Below are 18,861 nucleotides of genomic sequence, written 5' to 3'. Positions count from 1 at the left end.
GAGAGGCGCCGGGCGGGTGTGGGGATACTCACAAGCCCCCCTGGCTGGCTGCCGTACAGTTGGAGTTTGCCCTGGTGGATGAGAGGGATGCCTCAATGTGACTTAGGGTCGCAGAGAGGAAAACTTTGACCGTTGTGTGTGCTTATGCACCAAACAGCAGTTCAGAGTATTTGGCCTTCTTGGAGAAGGTGGGAGGGGTTCTGGACAGGGCCCCACCTACAGACTCCATAGTCCTGCTGTGGGACTTCAACGCTCGGTCTCTTGTCGTGTTTCCATTTCTGTCTCTTTGATTCTTCTGTTGGTGCCTGTTTCTCCTCCCCATATCTGCTACAGAAAATACGACTTCTTCGGAAAAACGGCATGATGACCTGTTTTGTAGTTCATTTAAGACTATCAACTTGTCTACCAGTTTAAACCGTTGCATCAAGCACAAGACAGCTCTCACACTGGCAAAACTCACACACACACACACACACACACACACACACACACATTTTCAGAATCGCTTGTCCCTTACGGGGTCACGGGGAACCGGAGCCTACCCGGCAACACAGGGCGTAAGGCCGGAGGGGGAAGGGGACACACCCAGGACGGGACGCCAGTCCGCCGCAAGGCACCCCAAGCGGGACTCGAACCCCAGACCCACCGGAGAGCAGGACTGCGGTCCAACCCACTGCGCCACCGCACCCCCTCTGGCAAAACTCATGTGTCGCAAATTCCTCTATTCTGGTCCTTGGCCAGAGGCCCTTTTGCCTCTATTTCATTGCCTGAAATAAAATTTGATAAATACGAAACACAAGGCAATTTAGGGATTTTGCAGACGCAAAGGTTACCGACAGATTCTTAAAAATGGATTTAAATCGTCACCTAGTCGCTTTATATTTATTTTAATTATAGCTGATCATTTCACACGGGCATACATGTAGACTTCTATCCAGTGCTACAGGTTTAAATTCCTAAAAGGAAACGGAAGACTTGAGGATTGTTACTACAGCACAAAAAGACACTGTAAATGTATTATTTTTTTTAAGTTGATTGCATGCATTATATATGTGATTTATCAAACTGGTGAATTCATGAATTACATTCCGCTTTATCTAAAATGAGTATCAGTGCCCTACAGTATTTGGATTGGTGTAATTATGTATATATAGGCAGAGATGTCCCTGACCTCCGACAGAGCTTCAACCAGGTCCCGAGGGAGGTGGGGGACATTGAGTCCGAATGGACTATGTTCCGCTCCTCCATTGTCGGTGCGGCGGTTCGGAGCTGCGGCCATAAGGTCTCCGGTGCCTGTCGCGGCGGCAATCCCCGAACACGGTGGTGGACACCGGAAGTAAGGGATGCCGTCAAGCTGAAGAAGGAGTTCTATCGGGCCTGGTTGGCTCATGGGACTCCTGAAGCAGCTGACAGGTACCGACGGGCCAAACGGAGCGCGGCTCTGGCAGTCGCCGCGGCAAAAACTCGGGCTTGGGAGGAGTTCGGTGAGGCCATGGAGGAAGACTTTCGGTCGGCCTCAAAGAGATTCTGGCAAACCGTCCGGCGACTCAGAGGGGGGAAGCGGTGTTCCACGAACACTGTTTACAGTGGAAGTGGTGCGCTGCTGACCTCAGCTGAGGATGTTCTCGGGCGGTGGAAGGAGTACTTTGAGGATCTCCTCAATCCCTCCGACACGCCTTCCGTAGAGGAAGCTGAGGCTGGGGACTCGGAGGGGGACTCGTCCATTACCCTGGCTGAAGTTGCTGAGGTAGTCAAAAAACTCCTCGGTGGCAAGGCTCCGGGGGTGGATGAGATCCGCCCCGAGTTTCTCAAGTCTCTGGATGTTGTGGGGCTGTCTTGGCTGACACGCCTCTGCAGCATCGCGTGGAGTTCGGGAACGGTGCCTCTGGACTGGCAGACCGGGGTGGTGGTCCCTCTTTTTAAGAAGGGGGACCGGAGATTGTGTTCCAACTACAGGGGGATCACACTCCTTAGCCTCCCTGGGAAAGTCTATGCCAGGGTACTGGAAAGGAGAATCCGACCGATAGTCGAACCTCGGATCCAGGAGGAGCAATGCGGTTTTCGCCCTGGCCGTGGAACACTGGACCAGCTCTATACCCTCACTAGGGTGCTGGAGGGTTCGTGGGAGTTTGCCCAACCAGTCCATATGTGTTTTGTGGACCTGGAGAAGGCATTCGACCGTGTCCCTCGTGGCATCCTGTGGGGGGTACTTCGGGATTATGGGGTTCGGGGCTCGTTGCTACGGGCTGTTCGTTCCCTGTATGACCGGAGCAGGAGCTTGGTTCGCATTGCCGGCAGTAAGTCAGACCTTTTCCCGGTGCATGTTGGACTCCGCCAGGGCTGCCCTTTGTCACCGATTCTGTTCATTATCTTTATGGACAGAATTTCTAGGCGCAGTCAGGGAACGGAGGGTGTCTGCTTTGGTGGCCGCGAGATCTCGTCTCTGCTTTTTGCGGACGATGTGGTCCTGTTGGCTTCATCAAATCAAGGCTTGCAGCGTGCACTGGGGAGGTTTGCAGCCGAGTGCGAAGCGGCGGGGATGAGAATCAGCACCTCCAAATCCGAGGCCATGGTTCTCAGTCGGAAAAAGGTGGATTGCTCCCTCCGGGTTAGGGGGGAGTTGCTCCCTCAAGTGGAGGAGTTTAAGTATCTCGGGGTCTCGTTCACGAGTGAGGGAAAAATGGAGCGGCAGGTTGACAGGCGGATCGGTGCGGCGTCCGCAGTAATGCGGTCATTGTACCGGTCTGTTGTGGTGAAGAGGGAGCTGAGTCGTAAGGCGAAGCTCTCAATTTACCGGTCGATCTACGTTCCTACCCTCACCTATGGTCATGAACTCTGGATCATGACCGAAAGAATGAGATCGCGGATACAAGCGGCAGAAATGAGTTTCCTCCGCAGAGTGGCTGGGCGCACCCTTAGGGATAGGGTGAGGAGCTCAGTCACCCGGGAGGAGTTCGGAGTAGAGCCGCTGCTCCTCCGCATCGAGAGGAGCCAGTTGAGGTGGCTCGGGCATCTGTTCCGGATGCCTCCTGGACGCCTCCCTGGGGAGGTGTTCCGGGCTTGTCCCACTGGGAGGAGGCCTCGGGGCAGACCCAGGACACGTTGGAGAGACTATGTCTCCCGGCTGGCCTGGGAACGCCTTGGGGTTCCCCCAGAGGAACTGGAGGAGGTGTGCGGGGAGAGGGAAGTCTGGAGTACTCTGCTCGGACTGCTGCCCCCGCGACCCGGCCCCGGATAAAGCGGAGGAAGATGGATGGATGGATGGATGGATAGGCAGAGATGAAGCTACGCAATTGGTTATTTGGACTCGTGTGGTGCTGACCAGTGCTTTCTATTGGTCCAAACTGTTCCGCTCATGTTTAATTCAGTCGGTTGTATAACCACTGATTCGAATTTGTGCAGGTGCCTTGGATCTGATGTAATTAAAGTTGCTGTCCCTACTACTGTCGTACCGCCTGAGTTATGTTATTGTTTCCATTAAAGAAACAATCCAACATACTGAGATATAATGGGGGATATATTAAATAACCTTTTCCGATCTGAAGCCGAAGAGCTGCAATTACTCAACCGCTTATCATACGTGATGATCTTTATGGGAATAGTGACATTTGTCAGTTTACTTTTTGAGAACGTCCCGTACGGCAGGTACTCGAACACAAAGTACAGCTTCCCTATCAATGCAAAACTGGCCTGGTTCTTGCAGGAACTGCCAGCTTTTGTGGTACCGCTCCTTATAGTGGTGGGGATGAGCGGAGCGAAACTCTCTCAGCTGCCCAACCGACTGCTTCTCCTCATGTTTTTCTGCCATTATGCACAAAGGTAAGGACGATCCAGGTTTTCGGTACTGTGTGTGTTGAATATATCAGTAAGTGGACATACGTTAGAAAAGGCGGCCGTAACACGTTAATCATGTGCCGTTGCGTTGTACTGTAAATATAGTAAGTTAATAATGCATGCGCCCTGCTGTGGAGACCAACAGAACATCCCCAAGAAGCTTTTCGTGCACTTAGTTTATCAGCCCCTTCCTGGATCGGGGCCTTGGTGTGGTGGAAGGGCTTGCGAGATTCTAGGGATCTCCAGAGCTATCTATGACGTCGGGAGCATTATGTTCCTGGTAGGGTCTCCCAAGGCAGACAGGTCTGGAGTGAAGATCCAGACTAACATGAGCCAAAAACCTCCATGAAAAAAGTAAACAAGTGAATGTTTACCCTGCCTGGAATACGGTCACCGGGACTTACCCCTGGAGCAAGGCCTGGGGGGGGGGAGTGTTCAATCTCAGCCAAAAAAGGCATCATGGGGGGGCCATGTGGGCCCACCACCTGCAAGGTCCAGCATGGGGGTTTGGTGCTATGTATACCTGGCAGTGGGAGGGGGCGGGGTGACGCATGGCATCACGGCCCCTCGCAACGAAAACTGGCTCTTGGCACGTGGAATATCACCTCACTTTGGGGAAAGGAGCTGGAACTGTTGTGGGAGGTTGAGAAATACCAACTAGATAGAGTTGGGCTCACCTCCAATCACAGTGTTGGCTCTGGAACCAAACTCCTCGATAAGGGGTGGTCCCTCTCCTACTCAGGAATTGCACAAGGTGAGAGGCGCCGGGCGGGTGTGGGGATACTCACAAGCCCCTGGCCGGCTGGCTGCCGTACAGTTGGAGTTTGCCCCGATGGATGAGAGGGATGCCTCAATGTGACTTAGGGTCGCAGAGAGGAAAACTTTGACCGTTGTGTGTGCTTATGCACCAAACAGCAGTTCAGAGTATTTGGCCTTCTTGGAGAAGGTGGGAGGGGTTCTGGACAGGACCCCACCTACAGACTCCATAGTCCTGCTGTGGGACTTCAACGCTCGGTCTCTTGTCGTGTTTCCATTTCTGTCTCTTTGATTCTTCTGTTGGTGCCTGTTTCTCCTCCCCATATCTGCTACAGAAAATACGACTTCTTCAGAAAAACGGCATGATGACCTGTTTTGTAGTTCATTTAAGACTATCAACTTGTCTACCAGTTTAAACCGTTGCATCAAGCACAAGACAGCTCTCACACTGGCAAAACTCATGTGTCGCAAATTCCTCTATTCTGGTCCTTGGCCAGAGGCCCTTTTGCCTCCTATTTCATTGCCTGAAATAAAATTTGATAAATACGAAACACAAGGCAATTTAGGGATTTTGCAGACGCAAAGGTTACCGACAGATTCTTAAAAATGGATTTAAATCATCACCTGGTCGCGTAATTATATTGATTTTAATTATAGCTGATCATTTCAAATGGTCATATTTGTAGAGTTCTATCCAGTGCTACAGGTTTAAATTCCTAAGGGGAAACGGATGACTTGAGGATTGTTACTACAGCACACAAAGACACTGTAAATGTATTATTTTTTTAAGTTAATTGCATGCATTATATATGTGATTTATCAAACTGGTGAATTCATGAATTACATTCTGCTTTATCTAAAACGAGTATCAGAGTGCCCTACAGTATTTGGATTGGTGTAATTATAGACAGAGATGAAGCTACGCAATTGGTTGTTTGGACTCGTGTGGTGCTGACCAGTGCTTTCTATTGGTCTAAACTGTTCCGCTCATGTTTAATTCAGTCGGTTGCATAACCACTGATTAGAATTTATACAGGTACCTCGGATCTGATGTAATTAAAGTTGCTGTCCCTACTCTCGTGCTGCCTGAGTTGTGTTATTGTTTCCATTAAAGAAACAACCAAGGGGGACACACTTTTGAGATATAATGGGAGATATACTACATAACCTTTTCGGATCTGAAGCCAAAGAGCTGCAATTCCTCAACCGCTTATCATACGTGATGATCTTCATGGGAATGGTGACATTTGTCAGTTTACTTTTTGAGAACGTCCCGTACGGCAGGTACTCGAACACAAAGTACGGCTTCCCTGTCAATGCAAAACTGGCCTGGTTCTTTCAGGAACTGCCAGCTTTTGTGGTACCACTCCTTTTAATGGTGGGGATGAGCGGAGCGAAACTCTCTCAGCTGCCCAACCGACTGCTTTTCCTCATGTTTTTCTGCCATTATGCACAAAGGTAAGGACGATCCAGGTTTTTGGTACTGTGTTGAATATATCGGTAAGTGGACGTACGTTAGTAAAGGCGGCCGTAACACGTTAATCATTAATGTGCCGTTGTACTGTAAATAGTAAGTTAATAATGCATGCGCCGTGCTGTGGAGACCAACAGAACATCCCCAAGAAGCTTTTCGTGCACTTAGTTTATCAGCCCCTTCCTGGATCGGGGCCTTGGTGTGGTGGAAGGGCTTGCGAGATTCTAGGGATCTCCAGAGCTATCTATGACGTCGGGAGCATTATGTTCCTGGTAGGGTCTCCCAAGGCAAACAGGTCTGGAGTGAAGATCCAGACTAACATGAGCCAAAAACCTCCATGAAAAAAGTAAACAAGCGAATGTTTACCCTGCCTGGAATACGGTCACCGGGACTTACCCCTGGAGCAAGGCCTGGGGGGGGGGGAGTGTTCAATCTCAGCCAAAAAAGGCATCATGGGGGGGCCATGTGGGCCCACCACCTGCAAGGTCCAGCATGGGGGTCTGGTGCTATGTATACCTGGCAGTGGGAGGGGGCGGGGTGACGCATGGCATCACGGCCCCTCGCAACGAAAACTGGCTCTTGGCACGTGGAATGTCACCTCACTTTGGGGAAAGGAGCTGGAACTGTTGTGGGAGGTTGAGAAATACCAACTAGATAGAGTTGGGCTCACCTCAAATCACAGTGTTGGCTCTGGAACCAAACTCCTCGATAAGGGGTGGTCCCTCTCCTACTCAGGAATTGCACAAGGTGAGAGGCGCCGGGCGGGTGTGGGGATACTCACAAGCCCCCCTGGCTGGCTGCCGTACAGTTGGAGTTTGCCCTGGTGGATGAGAGGGATGCCTCAATGTGACTTAGGGTCGCAGAGAGGAAAATTTTGACTGTTGTGTGTGCTTATGCACCAAACAGCAGTTCAGAGTATTTGGCCTTCTTGGAGAAGGTGGGAGGGGTTCTGGACAGGGCCCCACCTACAGACTCCATAGTCCTGCTGGGAGACTTCAATGCTCATGTTGGCAATGACTGGGAAATTTGGCGAGGGGTGATTGGGAAGAACGGCCTGCCCAATCTGAACCCGAATGGTGAAATGTTATTGGACTTCTGTGCTAGTCATGGTTTGTCCATAACAAACACCATGTTCGAACACAAGGATGCTCATAAGTGTACTTGGTACCAGAGCTCCTTGGGCCAAAGGTCAATGATTGACTTTGTAGTCGTTTCTTCTGACTTGAGGCCACATGTTCTGGACACTCAGGTGAAGAGAGGTGCTGAGCTGTCAAGTGATCACCATCTGGTGGTGAGTTGGATCAGATGGTGGGGAAAACTGATGGACAGAGCCGGTAGGCCCAGACGTTTAATGAGGGTGTGCTACGAACAACTGTCAGAGGACCTTGTCCGGAATGATTTTAACTCACATCTCCGGGAGACCTTCTCCCATGTCCCGAAGGAGGTAGGGGACATGGAGTCTGAATGGACCCTGTTCAAAACCTCCATTGTGGAAGCAGCAAGGCACAGCTGTGGCCAAAAGCTTGTTGGTGCCAGCCAGGGCGGCAACCCGAGAACCTGCTGGTGGACACCAGTGGTGAGGATAGCCGTCAAGCTGAAGAAGGAGGCCTTTAGGGCCTGGTTGGCTCCGGGGACTCCTGACTCAGCAATCAGGTAGCGGCAGGTGAAAAAGGCAGCAGCAGCTGCGGTTGCAGAAGCAAAATGCCGGGCATAGGAGGAGTTTGGAGAAGCCATGGAAAACGACTATTGGTCGGCTTCAAAGAGGATCTGGAGAACCATCCGGCAGCTGAGAAGGGGTCGGAGGAGTTTCGCTCAGGCTGTGTTTAGCAGGAGTAGAGAAACTCTGACCTCTGATGAGGATATTGTCGGGAGGTGGAAGGAGCACTTTGAAGAACTCTTAAACCCGAGTGATATGCCTCCCTTACAGGAGTCAGGGCCAGAGGCTTTCGGGCTGTCAGAGTCCATTTCCCTGGTGGAAGTCACTGAGGTAGTTGGTAAGCTCCACAGTGGCAAAGCACCGGGGGTGGATGAGATCCGCCCGGAAATGCTTAAGGCCCTGGATGTTGCAGGGCTGTCATGGTTGACACACCTCTGCAATGTTGCATGGAACTCGGGGACAGTGCTCTTGGATTTGCAAACTGGGGTGGTGGTCCCTCTCTTTAAGAAAGGGGACCGGAGAGTGTGTGCTAACTATCGGGGCATCACACTTCTCAGCCTCCCTGGGAAAGTCTATGCCGGGGTGCTGGAGAGGAGGCTCCGGCCGATAGTTGAACCTCAGATTGAAGAGGAACAATTCCGCCCTGGCCGTGGAACAGTGGACCAGTTTTTACCCTCTCACAGATCATTGAAGGGGCATGGGAATTTGCTAATCCAGTCTACATGTGTTTTGTGGACTTGGAGAAGGCCTATGACCATGGTCCCCGGGAAATTCTGTGGGAGGTGCTTCGGGAGTATGGGGTACCGGGGCCACTACCGCGGGCCATTTGGTCCTTGTACATACGGAGTGAAAGCTGTGTCCGCATACTCGGCATTAAGTCAGGCCTGTTCAGTGTGGGTGCTGGACTCCGCCAAGATGGTGCCTTGTCTCCACTCCTGTTTGTGATTTTCACTGACAGGATATCAAGGCGCATTCGAGGTCAGGAGGGCATTCTGTGTGGGAGTCGGAAGGTGACGTCTCTGCTTTTCGCAGATGATGTTGTCCTTTTGGCACCGTCACATGGCTGCCTCCAGCACGCACTGGAACGGTTTGCAGTCGAGTGTGAAGCGGTGGGGATGAGGATCAGCACCTCAAAGTCTGAGTCCATGATTCTCTCACGGAAAAGGATGGTATGCCCCCTCCAGGTAAGGGGAGAGTTTTTGCCCCAGGTGGAGGAGTTCAAGTATCTTGGGCTCTTGTTCACGAGTGAGAGAAGAAGGGAGCGTGAGATCGGCCACAGACTGGGAGCAGCGGCAGCAGTAATGCGGTCGCTGTACCGGACTGTAGTGGTGAAGGGGGAGCTGAGCCACAAGGCGAAGCTCTCCATCTACCAGTCGATCTACGTCCCTACCCTCACCTATGGTCATCAACTCTGGGTGATGACCGAAAGAATAAGATCGTGGATACAAGTGGCCGAAATGAGTTTTCTCCGCAGGGTGCTGGGATTGACTCTCCGTGACAGGGTGAGGAGTTCGAACAACCGGGAGGAACTCAGAGTAGAGCCGCTGCTACTCCTCCACATTGAGAGGAGCCAGTTGAGGTGGTTCGGGCATCTGATAAGGATGCCCCCTGGATGCCTCCCTTTGGAGGTATACCAGGCACGGCCAACTGGGACGAGGCCCCGAGGTCGGCCCAGGACCCGCTGGAGGGATTATAACTCACAGTTGGCCTGGGAACGACTGGGGATCCCCCAGGTTGAGCTGGAGAAAGTTGCAGGGGACAGGGGCGGCTGGGCCTTTCTGCTCTCCCTGCTGCCACAGCGACCCTTTTAGGATAAGCGGGACAGAAGATGGATGGATAGTTTATCAGCGAATGAAAATCTTTCTTTTTTAAAAAATTAACTTTATTAAGTCCAATGGAAGAACCGAGTCGGGGTGGAAGGAAGAGGAAGAGGAGAGGAAATATGCTGCACTGTAAAAGACAACAAAAAGTTTTCAAGAAGACGACTACTGCACGTCATAAACCGTGCTATAAAAACACTCCTAGAAATAAAAAATTTAAAAAAAAAAACAGTACAATTAACCCGAAAAACAAACATTTTCACACGTCACCTCACATGATTAGCTTCAAACACCAGTTCAACAACCTCAGTAGTGTATTATCAGTATTTCTTCACTTCAGGGTCTATATATATATATATATATATATTGCAGTGGGACATTTTATAGTTTTTTATGCAACTTTAAAACAGCTTTTTTGTTTCAAATCGGTGAAAAATAACGCGCAATGTGCATGTCCACAACCTGCGTTCGTTCGGTTCCAACCACTGGTCCTGGGTTTTGTCAGCTACTCCAGCTTTTATTTTACACAATAAAAGTGGAATAAAACAGATTTCCCTGGATTTATCTACGAGTTAGCTTCAGTAAGTGTCTTGGATATGTATATGTAAAAATAAAAAAAAAAAAAAAAAAGAAATTGTGCTGTCTCTTTAAGAGAGTCGTTTGGAGTTGATTGTGTTGTGCTGTTTCTTGCTTGTTCACGTAGTTATAGAAAGTTTAGAAGCAGAGCTGTTGTTTTCCAGTCTCGTTCACTTTTCTTTCTCTGTCGAACTCTAGGAACATACCTCTGTAAGTAATACCTATTCTTAAAGTTACGTGTAGTGGTTATTTGCAACGGTTGCTAAGTGTGGTAAACTTAAAGAAAACAGGTGATGCTAACGGCGTTAGCCTGTCTATGGTATTTTCAATGTTAAGTTAGCATTAAAGTTAATTGCTAGTAAGTTAGCAGCAGTGGCTCGCGATATTGGCATGTCATGTGTCTTTGTGTTGTATTAGATACTTAATGACTCAGTGTTTTGTTAGTGTAAAATAAAGTTAAATGTAATAGGTTGTAACATTTTATTTTTGTTACAGTGCTTCTGACAGTTATTAACATCTTTACGTACTTGTTCTGTCTCTTTGGATGTTTCAACGTGTTTAGCCAGTATCTGCCAAGCTAGAAATCATCAGTGAGGGCAGAACAGAAGTACTTTTAATTTCAACATTTTATAGACCCTTAGCTATTAAAAGTTTATTATTTTCTTAACAAATATTCATGTTTGGTGCTAGTAAATACCACCCACTACAAAGAGCCTACTAACCACTCTCACCTACCAGTGGTACAGTGATGGATACCCAGCTCTTCCTCTCCTTTCCACCTGGAGCATCAGACATTTCCGCGTGCATCCATTGCTGCCTGCCTGTCGGACATCTGTGCATGGATGTCTGATCACCACCTCCAACTCAAGCGCTCCAAAACAGAGATTCTTCACCTCCCAGCTGGCCTGTCCTCCTGTCACGATCTATCGCTCAAACTGGACAACGCACTCATTTTGCCTACCTCCTTGGCTAAGAGTGACGATTGACTCAAGTCTGTTGTTCTCTCAGCACATTGAAACCACAACGCGGACTTGGAGATGCATCCTGCATAACATCTGCAGGATCCGTCCTTAACTCACGACTGACTCTGCGCAACTACTTGTCCAGGCCATGGTGACATCCCGTCTGGACTACTGCAGTCTCTCGTGTGTGGCCTTCCTGCTACTGCCATCAAACCTCTGGAGTTTCTACAAAATGCTGCTGCACGAGTTGTTTGATTTGCCAAAGCGTTCCCATGTATCTCCTTGCAACAGACGAAGCCAGACAGTAGGTGCAGTGCTCGCCTGTTGGCATATTTTATTTACATCGTCGTCAGTGAGGAGAAAGGGGGAACCGGGAATGGGTGGAAAGGGGATTTGACTCGGGGTCATGTTCGTTTCCTCATTTGTGCTCTCCTTTACTGTTGAGTCCAGGGGAAGAAATGGTGGTAGTAATTAGTCCCAGCTGTGGCTCCCTCGTCCCCGTCTCCACCCCCTTCCCTGGCCGCCTCGGTGTGTTACACTCCTCTACTCGTTTGTCTGTACTGGGTTCCTGTAGCTGCCCAGATCAAATTCAAGACCCTGGTTATGGCCTACAAATGCATCAATAGAATTGCTCCCTGATATCTACAAGACCTGATCATCTGCTATGCTCCTCCACATCTGCCTGCTTGGTGGTCACACACACTAAAGGTCCAAAAGCACAAAGGTTTTTGGTTCTGCCTCCAAGGTGGTGGAATAACTTCCCACTCTCACTCAGAACTGCTGAATCCCTCTCTATGTTTAAGAAGGGTCTTAAAACTCACCTCTTTTGGACTCACTATTCCTATGATCTGTTCAGTGCGTGTTTGTGTAATAGTTTGTGCTCAATAACCTTTTGATTATAACTGTTGAATAATGGATAAACCTTTAGGCAGCAACTTGTGTCATACATTGGTTAACTGTACTTCAGAATCACACATCTGCATCCAGATCTGTTTCTGTTCATGTAATGCACTCATTGTATGTTTGTGCGAGATGTATGTACATCGCTTTGGAAAAAAGTGTCTTTCAATGTAAATGTACTAAAGTCCCATTACTAAAGCAGGACGTGCTTGTTTTCCTGCAGGTCCCTAATCTACCCCTTTCTCATTCGAGGGGGGAAAGCCACACCCTTCACGTCCTTCGCACTCGCCTTCGTATTCTGCACGATCAACGGATACATGCAGGCAAGGTACCTGAGTCACTATGCAGAATACCCGGCAGACTGGGTCGTAAATTCCCAGTTTATCTCAGGTACGTAGTGCTCTGTTATTTTATTTGTGCTTCTTCTCCATATATGGTATTGGCTGCAAGGAGTTACGGGGAGGCATGGTGGCGCGGCAGTAGCACTACCGACTCCCAGCGCCTGGGAGTCGACAACAAGACAGACGACAAGCTTGTTGTCTGCGTGGGTTTCTTCCAGGTGCTCCGGTTTCCTCTCACAGTCCGCAGATACGCAATTCAGGTGAATTGGTGATGCTATACTACCCTTAGAGTGTGAGTGCATGATGGACTGGCATCCTGTCCAGAATATCTCTGCCTTATGCCCAGTGCTTCTGGAATAGGGTGCAGGTCACAGCAACCCTGCTCAGGACAAAGTGGTTACTGAAATTGGATGCATAAGCAGTACAGTAAAATCCGCATTATCCAGTCTATGGGGCCAAGGATAGGTCAGATAGTACAGAAATGTTCTATAAGAACAGACAGCGGTAATAGGTGCTGTATGACTAGCCTTATTTTTTAACAAAATATTAAGTGCAAAATATGAAAATTTAAATTATTAAATATGAACAATATTTAATAAAAATAGCTATTAAAGTTTGTTTTCCTGTTTTCATTTGTTAAGTATCAATTGTTTGTGCTTGCACCTTTTAAGTGGATGATGTCTGATGATATACTAGGTATATCAAGTATTCTGGAATGTGAACTAACCGAAGGGCAAAAAATCGGGACTTTACTATAGTAGTTCCAGTACAAGTTGTGTAATGTCTTTTGGGAGTTTTTGTTTTCCTCTCCACTGTTGCCCACTTGCAACTTCATCAACACTTAATCATCTCTCTGCCACATTGAAGACCATCCACTGTATTTCATGTATTTATTAGCAAACCTGTATATATTTTGTCTTACAGATGTATATTTTATTAAAAAATTATAATTTAGTTATTTTTTGGTTTGTGATTTATCTGTTTTTCAGAGTCTAATGTCTGCATGGGGATTATATAATAAACTTGTATCAATGTATTGTATATGGTCTCTCAGTAATGATCCATTGTATTTTAGTGACTGAAAAATACCCGCAAGGTGCTGAAAAAGAAACTTAAGGGTTCATGACACAAAAAATGCATGAAATCAGATTGTGTACTTTTACTTGTGTACTTTCACTTTAAAAATATGCCTGAGGCTGATGAGGGGATCCTTTGGTTTATCCATTCCTGAGTCTGTCTTTGTTTCACATTAGTTTCAGTTTCTGCTGTACAGTTTCTGCTTGTCATTACCTTGTGAATATTGGTTGATGACGGCTGGATGGTTGGATATTAAGCTTCTTCATTTGGTTACTTGGTGTGATTTCAGGATCCATGCTGTGGTTAGTGGGTTTCCTCATAAATTTGCACTCAGACCACATCCTGAGGAATCTCCGAAAACCTGGTGAAACAGGCTACAAGGTACCAGTTGGTAGGTAACAGCTGTGACGGGACCACAGTTCCTTTGAATTGTCTTTAGCTTTTTCCATTAATTGTGAGGTTCAGTATGTAGCCTGTCTTTCTCAAATCTCGTGTATGTGTTTGCAGTAGGATATGTGCAAAACTATAAAAGGTTGAAAAAAGGCCCCAAAATATTTAAAACTTGGTTTGCAACACAAACAACTGAAATATATTTGATTTTTGCAGTATTTATTGCAATTTCTGGAAAATTCTTGCTCTGTAGTGGACCAGTGTCAATTTCTGGTTTTCCCACCTTAAAGCCTGTTCTTTCCAAGACTGGTTCAGGATTGCCTAATCAAGGAAGGGGATGGATGGATGGATGGATGGATGGATGGATGGATGATTTTATCCATGCAAGCACATACTTACATTTACATATATTTGTTTAGCAGATGCTTTTCTCCAAAGCGATGTACATCTCACCAAAAAATGCAATTTCTCCATTACATTGAGAGACATAGCTGCAGACAAATACTTATTTTATACTTCACTCGGCAAAGTAAAGTGCAGAATGTTTGTTTGTAGCATGTCCATGTGTTTTCATAATTCCACTCAGTTAAATCTGTTTGCCATTGGCAGCTGTACCCACAAGTCCAAATTACAAAATTTTCGAGCTTCAGATATGATTAACTTTTTTTTTTTTTTTTTTAATTCTGTGATCAATGGCTATTCTCAGCATGTTGTATTACACATTTTTAATTTTCAAAATGCATGAAGCATTGAATTCTGTCCAAGACCTTGCTCAACATATAGTTTCTGGCTTGTTTCTAGACCTTGGAGTCATTGATATTGCTGTGTTTCATATTAATTGCCCTGGACCATTTTACAAGCTACTGTTTCATAATTGCACAATGTAAATGATGATTAAGCATGTTGAATAACCAGCCAGCTGCAAAAGAATGTGTACAATGAGGGAGCAGTTGCCTTTGGACCTAAAGGTTGCAGGTTTGAGCCTTACTTCTGGCTGTAGTAACCTTGAGCAAGGTACTTACCGTAAAACTGCTCTACTAAAAAAAAAAAAAAAAGTTACCCAGCTGTATAAATGGGTAAATAATTGTAACCTTAACATTGTAAGCTGCTTTGGAGAAAAGCATGAGCTAAATTAATAAATATACATTATTTTAAATGGAAGAATTTGATGTATCTGAATATGGTATATTTTTCTATTTAAAATACAGATGTTGGAATAACCCTGTTCATGAATCTCCTTTGGTTAGTCAGCATATTGATCAAAAACTATAGTTGATTGAACAGCGGAAGCGACCAGCTGATCTCATACAGCAGGGGGAGCAGTTGTCCTTCAACATTGGACAGTTGATGTAATTCTGAATGTTCGTAAATCGTGTGTCATAAGTCGAGGACTATCTGTAATACAGCACCTGCTTCTGCTTGGACAAAAGAGCCACTGGGCTGTGGGACCTGAGAAGTTATTTGGAACACCTGTGTAGGGAAAATGGCCATGAAGATCCTCTGTCCGTTACATTACAGGAGGACTGTTTGAATATGTCTCCAGCGCAAACTTCTTTGGAGAGATCATCGAATGGACTGGCTTCGCTTTGGCGGGCCACTCGGTGCAGAGCGCAGCGTTTGCCTTCTTCACGCTCGTCGTGCTCACCAGTCGGGCTGGGGCTCATCACAGGTGAGGATCCCATTAATCGTCCTGTGTTGCTGATGCTCAGGGGCCTCAGATTTCACACTCTACGGCAGTGGTCTCCAACATGGTGCCCACGGGCACCTGGTAGCCTGCATGTAGTCTGAGAGTCACCCGCCAAGCACATTCTATAAATAGGCTCAATTTTAATTATTGATTTTAGTTTATTATATTTACAAAAAATTAAGTGCTCTGTTAACATTTCATATAATATTAAAATGTCAAATAAAATCATTTAAAAAATCTAAATATTTAGAAGTTTACACATGTTATTGTTAACGTACGTAGCGTATGTTTCTTGTAGGCTATTCTGTGAATTGAGGCGGTAGCGCGCTGATGACATAAACAGGGTGAAATCAACTAAAACAAACAACAAAGGATTAATTATGGCTGATGGTGCACCGGGTCCTGCAGAAAGAAAAAGACTTACTTTAATGAGGAGTGAGATACAGAATTTTTTTTTTCACAAATCATGTCAAAGGCAAAAGTCAGTGTATGTCTCATCTGGGGTTAGCATAGCGGTATCCAAGAGGCACAACACGGAGAGACGTGATTGCACCACAAGACCTTCAATAGCAGTTATCCATCAGGTAAATCACTTAGAAAAGAAAACGTTAACGAGTTGAAAGCAACATTAAGCAGGCAGCAATCTTTTTTTTTTAAACCAGTCCCGCTAGAAGTCACAGGCTGCACCCAAAGCTTAGGGTTGCTCATTTGTTGACAAAACACAAATTGTTCTCGGATGGTGAAATTGTCAGGGAGCAATGACTGTGATAGCAAACACAATGTTTAAAGATCACAAGAAGAATGGAGATGAAATCATGTCTGCGCTCTCCGACCAATGCTCAACTTGGGGCGAACACAATCACAAGACGAGTCACGGCTGTTGCAGCGAACGTAGCAAAGCAACTGGAGAAAGACTTGCAAATGGTTTTCCATCCAGTGTGATGAGTCTGTAGGGAAATGTGTTCAGTGCGGGTTCTGAAAGTGTGTGTGTGTGTGTGTGTGTGTGTGTGTGTGTGTGTGTATTTTCCAGGATTGATTCTTTAATGGAAAATATTAAAACAGCTTGTGAGAAATCTAACATTTTTTATGGCAGGATATCGAGATATTTCATTATCCCTTTGACGTAATGTTGTTAACTGAAAGTTAAAAAAGCATCATTGTTTTTATATTTATAACAAATTATATAGTTTTTGAGTATATCAAACAAGTAGCCCTCTCAATTATTTTATCCCTTCAGGGAGCCCTCACTCACAAAAAGGTTGGAGACCCCTGCTCTACGGTCTTGAGGGATTTTTGAGCTCTCCAGTTGAACGTTGAATCATCTGTGCAGTGGTTCTTCTTGTTGGAATTCATCTTTTCACGCAATTCCAGCTTCTTTGGAGTTTCAATAATGAGGCCCACACACACATTTTCGGAACCGCTTGTCCCATACGGGGTCGCGGGGAACCGGAGCCTACCCGGCAACACAGGGCGTAAGGCCGGAGGGGGAGGGGACACACCCAGGATGGGACGCCAGTCTGTCGCAAAGCACCCCAAGCAGGACTCGAACCCCAGACCCACCGGGGAGCAGGACTGTGGTCCAACCCACTGCGCCACCGCACCCCCTCATAATGAGGCCCAAATAACCTTAAAAAATTATTCATTATAGTTCTGCAAAGTCTCTCTAGATTTAGTTACCACCACTGTCCTGGGTCTGGTTGTGCTCATAAAACAGAGCATCTATGCTTGGTATTCCCGAAATTTTCTTGACAGACAAACGCAAAGGCATGACGTAAGATATACACACGCACACACACACACACATTTTCGGAACCGCTTGTCCCATACGGGGTCGCAGGGAACCGGAGCCTACCCGGTAACACAGGGCGTAAGGCCGGAGGGGGAAGGGACACACCCAGGACGAGACGCCAGTCCGCCGCAAGGCACCCCAAGCGGAACTCGAACCCCAGACCCACCGGAGAGCAGGACCTGGTCCAACCCACTGTGCCACCGCACCCCCCACATAAGATATAATGAAGTAAAAATAAGACCTATACTAAAACACCCTGATATTTCTCAGCTGAATGCAGGAAAGTGGACTGCAAGCAAGACCCATGTCTTTGACACTCTAGGTCTATAAAATACAACATATAATGTTCACTCAAAAAGTACCCATGATATGTAGTTTAATGTACAAAGTATTGTGTATATTTTTTGGCTTACATGTGTGTGTCACATGTATTCCTTTAGCTGAATTTGCAACCTGCATGACGCCTGCTTTGGAGAAAAGTGTCTGCTAAATAAATAAATGTAAATGTGTCCTCAGTTACCACCTACATAACTGCTTAAGAGATCATTAAGGGTCATATTTACATGTATTCATTTAACAGACACTTTTCTCCAAAGTTACGTACATCTCCGAGAAAATACAGTTTGTGCATTCCCTTACAAGAAAGAGACATAGTTACAATATGTTATACATATGTTGTCATATGTAAGATATCTTTTCACATTTACTGATGGCTTTGGGGATAAACAAATGAAACCTGACCACCTGCTATTCCAAGGGCAGAGTAACTGCCAATAATGCAGCATTGATACATATTTAGAGATTCATATCACAGGACAGTCTCTGGTGTGTACCACGTATGGCTGTGTGACTAACCACATGAAAAGACTGAATTTCCCCATACCGGTGTGTGTGTGTTCCCCCCCCCCTCTTTTCAGGCCTCTGTGTGAAATTCTTGTACGGTTTTCATAAGAAAATAATATATGAAGCAGATGCGCTACTTTAGAACAGATGTGCGCAAGTAAATACAGGAAAAAAGTGAATTTGCAGTCAGAGGATCAGCATGAATTTGCTCTGCCTTTTCAGCTGTTTCTTTGTCTTTTCTTTCTTCTAATTATTTTTGTTACTATTCTTATTATTTTACACATAGTGCTAAAGTGAAAAATGAAGCCAGAGTACAGATGATACATTGGAGCTGCAAAACATAAAAATAAAACAAAGAAAGTGAAATATATGATGCAATATTGCTTACGTTAAGTGAAGTTACCACAGTACTAATACTCTGCAGTGGTAACAAGTAAACAGTAAACAAGAAATATGAAATAAATAAGAGCCTAAGGGACTAGGAATGCTAAAGAAATGTGATGTGATCGAGGCAAAAATCCGGAGCAGCTTTTGTTGAACATGAACAGCACTCCTAAACAACGCGATCCGTATCAACTGTGCTTGTTAAACCTGCTTTTAATTTCTCTTTTAATGTGTACTAATCTGAAGGTCTTGTGTGTTTTTGTTTTTCTTTGCCCAGGTGGTACCTTGAAAAATTTGAAGATTATCCGAAATCCAGAAAGGCCGTAATCCCGTTTATATACTGAGGATTGCAATAAAATCTTGCTGCTGCT

At 46.3% G+C, this 18,861-nt stretch overlaps 1 protein-coding gene across 3 annotated transcripts in view; it reads left to right on the top strand.

Moving 5' to 3' along the window:
* The window catches only part of srd5a1 (steroid-5-alpha-reductase, alpha polypeptide 1 (3-oxo-5 alpha-steroid delta 4-dehydrogenase alpha 1)), a 20,123-nt gene extending 1,262 nt beyond the window's left edge, over positions 1-18,861 (top strand). The window contains exons 1-5 of one of the 3 annotated variants that reach the window (XM_018727203.2): positions 3,502-3,819; positions 12,203-12,369; positions 13,687-13,788; positions 15,306-15,456; positions 18,768-18,861. In XM_018727203.2, coding sequence (XP_018582719.2) covers positions 3,509-3,819; positions 12,203-12,369; positions 13,687-13,788; positions 15,306-15,456; positions 18,768-18,834 — 798 coding nt within the window. In that variant the 5' untranslated portion in view covers positions 3,502-3,508 and the 3' untranslated portion in view covers positions 18,835-18,861. Of the gene's footprint in view, positions 1-3,501; positions 3,820-5,639; positions 6,049-12,202; positions 12,370-13,686; positions 13,789-15,305; positions 15,457-18,767 lie in introns of those variants that run through there. The other 2 variants (XM_018727202.2, XM_029248131.1) reach the window with 2 other exon arrangements.

Source organism: Scleropages formosus, chromosome 23, assembly GCF_900964775.1.
Source record: "Scleropages formosus chromosome 23, fSclFor1.1, whole genome shotgun sequence".
NCBI classification, from domain to species: Eukaryota; Metazoa; Chordata; class Actinopteri; order Osteoglossiformes; family Osteoglossidae; genus Scleropages; species Scleropages formosus.
Note: the sequence above shows the minus strand (reverse complement) of the source record. Positions and strands in the feature narration are given on the sequence as shown.